Genomic DNA, 7448 nt, shown 5'->3' on the forward strand with positions numbered 1-7448 from the left:
TATTTCAGTGTGTCATTGCTCGGCTCCTTCACTGTGCAACTTCCTCTCTGAGCATCTCCCCTCCATCCCTGCCTCCCTCACACACTCACACTTGCCATGCAGGAGGTGTAACCCTCCTTCTTCCTTGTGTGCCATTGGAGGAAACCCAAACCAGAAAAGAAAAAGAAAAAGAAAAAGAAAAAATCAGTCAACGTGTAACAAGTCAAGATGTCAGACCCTGACCCCTCCTCGCCGGCGGAGTCCCCGCTGCCACTCACCTCCCCGCGCACCCCCCTGCAGCTCTCCTTCCCCTTCCTGAGGGAGGGCAGCCGGGTCTGGGAGAGGGAGAGGAAACCGCCACAGCCTGGAGAGCTGCCCAGCCCACTGCCAACCAAACGCACCCGCACATACTCAGCGTGAGTACAAACACACACACACACACACACACACACACACACTGAGGGTTACTCAGTTTTTCTCAGCTTCATACTAATTGTTTAAAATGATGGTGATGATGATTCATGATGCACTGTCTCTTCCTCTCTCTCTCTCTCTCTCTCTATTTCTGTCTACGTCTCTCTTTCTCTGCAGGACAGTGCGAGCCAAATCAGGTCCAGTGTTCAAAGGGGTGTGTAAAAACTTCTCCAGGTCTCAGGGTCACGGATTCATACGTCCCACTCGTGGAGGAGAGGACATCTTCGTCCACATCTCTGAGTGAGTGACTGAGCTGTTATTACTGTAAACCAGTGGGTGAATCATTTACACAGTCAGAGCTCTGTTAACTGATAAAGGAGTGGATGTCTTGGCTTGTTTGTTTTGAAAGAAATCAGTTCAAGGTGACGAGTTGAAATTCATTTCAGGATGATTAATTTTCCCCCTTTTACGATTATGATTAATGAGCAATTACTCTGCCGGTCTCTCAGGTCTGTCTCTTTTATGAGCCAGGCCTTCTTATAATCAACAATGTGATTCTGGTTCAAGTGATAAAAACAAATTGGTGGTGCTACCTTTGCTCACCATCCATGTTTTGATTTTTAAAGGAGACATTTAATGAATGCAGCATAGGGGAAATATTAACCCAACATTGGCAAGATTAAGTTAGTGAAAGTTTGTAAATGTTGACCTTCCTTGATACATTGTTGGTGTAACTGCCCAGCTCTCAACTCAGTAATGATTGACTTCAATTGAAGTGTAATATTTTCCTCTTGTGCAAACTGTATTGATGTGACACCTCTGATTTTGCACATTAAGATGAGGTGGGTAGTACTACAGAGCCTACGATCAGCTGTCCTTAGTGGATCTGGTTTCATTTTGAAAACACAACCCCTGACCATGTCACTGTAATAATATTATGCTATGGCTGATTGGTTCGTGTCCATGGCCTGTTATAAGACTTTATTCTGAGCCATTAGTAATCTAATTAGCTCCATGCACTCACATTTAGAACCAGATGAATTATGGGAAGTGTAGGATCTAGTGATTTCTGGTGCCTGATCCATACTCTGTGTTTGATTTTATTTTAAGAATAGTATTTCCCCATGAATGAAACGCTTTGTTTGAGCTTGTATGTCGTTGTTTCTGCTCCTCTGACAGCATCGAAGGAGAGTACGTGCCTATGGAAGGAGACGAGGTCACATACAAGGTGTGTCCCATCCCTCCCAAGAACCAGAAGATCCAGGCTGTGGATGTGGTGATCACCCACCTCAACCCAGGCACCAAGCACGAGACCTGGTCAGGTCAGATCATCAGCTCCTAGGCCCGTGCTTCAGACCGCAGGGCTGGACAAGGTCTTGGGACGGAGCCTGAGGAGGAGGACGGGGCGGGGATTTAATTTATGTTTTCAGGGTTTAAGTCTTGGGACCAGGTCCACAGAGGGGGGAACAGATGAGGGTCAGCATGAGGTGGATGTTTGAATATAAAGGTTAGGGTCTGAAATAACACTTTGAATGTATATGTTTTGAATGTTTTATTTTGAAGGCCGTGGGTTCATTATTTGGGTTTTAGTTTAAGGGGTTGGACAATTAGGGGTCAAGATTTAGTGCTGGCTTTTTTTACTTTGACCTGGGGGATTTATTTTAGTTGGGCAATCAATGGTCGTTAGAGGAGAAGTGTCTTTGAAGAGGTGAAATGAGGTAGAGGCCGAAATGCATTTTGAACACATTTGAATAAATGCAGCCACATTGACGTCTCACGAGCACAGAGCTGAAGAGTTTCATTTTAAAAGGGGACCAGCTCAGTGGACGTCTGCATTCGACTCCCGCTTTTATTTTGACAAGCTGAACAGTGTGCTGCCACTGCCAACAGTCATGTGTCAAACATCTGCGTGTCTGTGTTTACAACAGCAGATGGAGACAGTTTGTGTCAGTTTCCATCAGTACAACGAGGATTAAAAGGACAAAGAAACCCGTAGCAACAGCCTGTTGTCTGAGATCAGGCTCAGCTTCAGCCCTCTGCCTTCTGAATATCAAATCATAAAGACACAAATGAGTCTACTTACAGTGATAAATCCATCTGACTGCGATTCAATTCACTCTCAATGTGTTTCGGCCTCAAGAGCTTTGCGGAGCTCCACGTGTAAGGAATTATTTTCCTTCTTAATATTGTAGCACTATACTGTATTTGTCGACTTGGCAAGTGTAGAAATCCAGTATTATTGTAGCCAGCTCCTATGACGGTCACACGTTTCGGTGGTAGAGACTGGAGGGGTGTCGAGCAGGCCTGCCGCTGGAAAACCAGGCCAGAGGACTTGGGGTTGGGGAAGGAAACTGAGAAGGGGACGGGTTTGGGGGATGGGGGAGAGGATGGAGTGATGATCTGTAGAGCGCAGATGGAGCTAGATTTGAAATGTAATAGAGCATGTGTAAAAGAGGAGGACAGAGATAAAGGTCAGCAGTTCTCAACCTGTGGAGTGTCAGGAAAGATATTTAAAGAATGATTAAAGAAATAAATCCGGATTGTGAGAAATGTGCTTGTTTTCTTTCCTGCCAAGAGTTAGGTGAGACGATCATTCAGTGAATAAGCACATTACCCACAATACCACATTATTCTTTAAAATTAGCTGCAAATTAAAAGAGACAAATGGAGGGATGGAATGGAGAGATTTTTCTATCGCTGTGAGTAAAGTTCACAGCCCTCAGGCTTTTCTATTCCTCTACAATACACAGGTATAGGAAGAGAAGTATTATCATATCAAAATAAAAGAAGAGGATGAACTGCTGACTTTTAGTTTGAAGGTTCAGTAGGTTTCAAACGTCACTGCAAATGTCGGGGAGAATTAAAAAAAAAACAAACAAAAAAACAACTGAGCAGCAAAAGCTTCCTGATGTAAGTTTTAAAAGACTATTTATTTATTGACTTATTTATTTTCATTTGTAACGACAAGAACATCAGGTGTTTGGTAATTCAAAGCTGCGTTTCTAAGTATTTGTGCAAATCTAAGCCTGTTTGAATACACTGCACACCTCACTCTAATGATACGACCCTGTAAAAATCCCTTTGCTATGTCTGCATCATCGACAGGCCAAAAAACAAACAAACAAAAAAAACCTTCAACCTTTCCAAACGCAAATTTCTACATAATCCTTGTCTAATTTTTAATAATTACGTGATGTTCAAAATAACAAGGAGTTTTGTTGTTTTGGAAATCGGCATGTTCTGTACTTGTTTGTCGTACTTTTTTATGTAGAATACGTTGATCCTGTTTCATCATGCAGTAACACAGTTGGAGCCTTCACAGAGGCATGTCCTATGCATCTTTGATTTCTCGCCACGGGTGTGACTCAGCGTCATGGTAACACACTGCATCTGTTTGGTTTCTTTACTGTGAGAGAAACAAGTTTGTGTTCGCAAGGACTTTTATTTTTGGTCAAATCACTGTGACAGTCTTTAGTCATTACGATGAAGTTTGAATAAAACTTACTACTGTATTCACAGCCCTGTGTGGATTATTTGGATAATATCATGCAAAGACTTTTATTTTCCCTCGGTCTCTCTCTTCTCCTCACTGGTGTCAGTAGAGTGCAATAACTAGGGCGGTTATTTTGAGAGCCGTCTTAACTTCGACAAAGTTTTTGCAGTGAGTTCTGCCTCAGTGTCTCAGGCAGCTGTGTGTGTCTATGTGTGTGTGTGTGTGTGTGTGTGTGTGTGTGTGTGTGTGTGTGTGTGAGAGACTCATCCGGATTTTGTTTTGGGATTTGTTCTGTGCCCACATCCCGTCTCACTAGAGGGCATCCCAATACAAATAATCCACTGGCTCTTTACGTAATTCTCCTTGGTGGGTTTAAAACACACATAGGTCAATGAAAAAAAGGCCACAGGGGTAAAAATAGCACACACACACACACACACACACACACACACACACACACACACACACACACACACACACACACACACACACACACACACACAAATGGAGAAAAACACAGAAAACTAGACTGGGCCTTTAGCTCCCTGAAAAGAAACAGGCCACCGCTGACAAGACTGGAAACCTACAGACAACAGACTGGAAAATCCTTTAAGTAGAAGTAGGAAACAGACGCACAATGTAAAGATGCTTCATCACAAATAAAAAGCCTGCACTGGAAGTGGAGCAAGAGCCAAGTGATCAAATATGAAATTATAATACTACACTGTGAGTGTTTTACTATTAAACTACTAATTGCATTTGTTGTAAGAAGTATTTTATTGTGGCTGGTGTATGTGTGTTTGGTTGAGTTTGACCTACTTTTAAAAAAGCCTTATCCTCATGAAAATGTTTCATACTTATTTATAGCCACTCATCAAATACACATTAATCATATCTTTCTAAGATTATTAAATGTTTTGTATTTATCTCAACTGTCCCTGAAGCAGCATTAAACAGAAATACTTCAGTAAATGATCTTAGATGTGTACATGAGTACAGGGAGGTTGTATCCTGGTCGAGAACATAATCAGCTGCTTGTGGTTGTGTCCACAGACTCAAGACTCAAACTAAAGACAAACTGATGTTGTTGGGAAAATTGTCAGTCTCTCTCCTTTTAGGCGTCAGTCAGCCTTTCAACCTCTGCTGTGGGACGAACACTGTGGTGGGTGGGGTAGGACCAGGTGGTAGTTGTGTAGTGGTAGTAGATTGTATAGACAGGGCCTATAATAATATAGTGATATATTATATAAAAAAGAAGAGGATAAACTGAATGTACTTGAATACCTGGGACAAGGACAACATGAAATATCCAGACACATGTTAGAGCTGCGTGTGTCCAGGCTGAAAGAGAAATCAATAAAATTGACAATGATAATAATGAGAAAAAATGAAGATGGCAAACAACAGGATACGCACAATGAAGCGTAACAGATAGGACTTTAGTCGGATTCATACACACTGTGTTTGCTTAGTTTTCACATGGAACATTTTATATTGACACAATATCTTTTACACGAGGAGACTGCAGCTGTAACAGGAGCCGAGAGCGTTGAATGTTTTTATTTGAATTAAAGACAAGAGCAGCTGATTTCTCTGATTTGCATCAACCAGAAAGGCCTCGCCAGGGAAATCACATCATACTGCCGTAATCACACTAAATGAGATCCATAGACAAAATGTATTCATAAAGAGACACTTGGTAGGACTCCAGACTCGGCTGATTTGGTTAAGAAAAGAAGCACATCATCCCTGAGGTGATAAAACGCAACCTCCAAAAGTGATAAAACAAACCCCCACTCCTCTGGCTGGTGCAGGACGCCCTGGGCCAATCATTAACAAGACACCGTCTGTGCGTCATCAAGTGTGTTCATGGAGCAGGTCCAAAACTGCCACAGAACCATACAAGACATGTCAAGAATGACATCGAAACATTATATTTAGAGCAGGAACAACATCAGCAGCATGAAAATATACAGAAAGATGAACGTGTTGTAACTAAGAAACACATTTTCATTGATTTGTATTGATTTGTATTTATTTGTTTATGACTTTTATTGATGGGTTCAGGTTGGTCGCCCTGATGAGTAATATTTGCACTGAGGAGAGAGCGTGGGAAATTGATTTTGAGTTTTAACTGTGTGTTTGTGTGTGTACTCACACTTCTAACTTTGTGAGGACCAGTCTGAGACACTGAGAAAGTGGGGACATGTTGGTAAAGTGAGGACATTTTGGTAAAGAGAGGACATTTTGCTAAAGAGAAGACATTTAGGCTGCTGTACAGTGTTAGAAAAGGTTAAATTAAGGTCAGGGTTAGTTATGATGGTTGATGTTTGGGTAAAAGTAATGGTTTTTCCAAATAATGCAGTGATAATGGATGTGTACATGTATATGCACTTAATGCATATACATAAACTTATTGAAGCAACTTTTATGTCAGTTTTAGATTATGGAGACATCTTATACAGGCATGCATCAGATACAACTTTACATCCACTTGACACCATTTATCATTCAGCCCTGAGGTTTATTACAGGCGACAGCTACAACACTCATCACTGTGACCTGTATTCTGAAGTTGGATGGCCCTCACTATCTACCAGGCGTGATCGACACTCGATTTTATTTACTTTTAGTAAAGCTCTTACTGGTCTCTTACCATCTTATATTACGTAGTAACTCACTAGTATCTTTCAATGCAGGTCTCTATCGTACACGCTCAAAAGACTGGCTCACACTGCAGGTTCCCTCTGTTAACACCGAACTTGGAAAGACCGCTTCTCTTACTGTGCACCTACAACCTGGAACACTCTGCAAAATCATTTGAAACTTACCTCACTTTTATCAATAGGACAATTTAAAACCATAACTACATCTTATTTGACCTCTAACTGCTCGTGCTTTTAACAATGTTTCAATTTATCCTAGTCACCTTTAAATTCTGGTATTCTGTTGTTATGTTTTTGTATGTTTCAAATGTCTTGTCGTCTGTCCTTATATGTTTTGTGTTTCATCTCGGCTATATTGTAAATGAGGTTACTCCTCAATATATCTCCAAGTGGTGTGTGTTTCTGTCATAGGAGTTTGGGGGTTAGGTTAGGTTGGGTTAAGCAGGGGTTGGTTAGCGAAAGTCTAAGTGACCTACGACAGCATGTGAAGTGTGTGTGTGTGTGTGTGTGTGTGTGTGTCCATCAGACATCAGTGGACTGTCTGTGTGTTGATGGAGATTTAATCAAGGCGAGGATTGGACTAATTGAAGGAAATCACTCTGCGTCAGGATTAATTTAATTACTTTACGTCTTCCCCAGTGACTGTGTAGATGTCTGATCTCTGATAAACAGCAGGAAAGACACCTGGACTGAATCCCTGAAGTGTGTGTGTGTGGTTTTACAGCACAGTGGTGTTATCTGGAATCACTTTATGGCCCAACCAACCTTTGCTCTTCTCTTTTCTCTCCTTGTTTTCCTTTTCCTGAAGTGTCTTTGAGACATTTACAAGCTGTGTGTCTGTATTTGCCGTCTGCCTCTCTCCAACACACAAAGTGACAACACTCACACATACACAC

The 7448-nt window shown here is 41.6% G+C and overlaps 1 protein-coding gene across 1 annotated transcript in view; it reads left to right on the top strand.

Moving 5' to 3' along the window:
* The window catches only part of csdc2a (cold shock domain containing C2, RNA binding a), an 8075-nt gene extending 4170 nt beyond the window's left edge, over positions 1-3905 (top strand). Inside the window, exons 2-4 of the mRNA XM_085761471.1 lie at positions 9-395; positions 571-693; positions 1573-3905. Coding sequence (XP_085617597.1) covers positions 208-395; positions 571-693; positions 1573-1735 — 474 coding nt within the window. The 5' untranslated portion in view covers positions 9-207 and the 3' untranslated portion in view covers positions 1736-3905. The remainder of the gene's footprint in view (positions 1-8; positions 396-570; positions 694-1572) is intronic.
* The last annotated feature ends 3543 nt before the right edge of the window (positions 3906-7448 follow it).

This window comes from Trachurus japonicus, chromosome 19 (genome assembly GCF_045865225.1).
Source record: "Trachurus japonicus isolate A0001 chromosome 19, Traja_1.0".
In the NCBI taxonomy this organism is placed as follows: domain Eukaryota; kingdom Metazoa; phylum Chordata; class Actinopteri; order Carangiformes; family Carangidae; genus Trachurus; species Trachurus japonicus.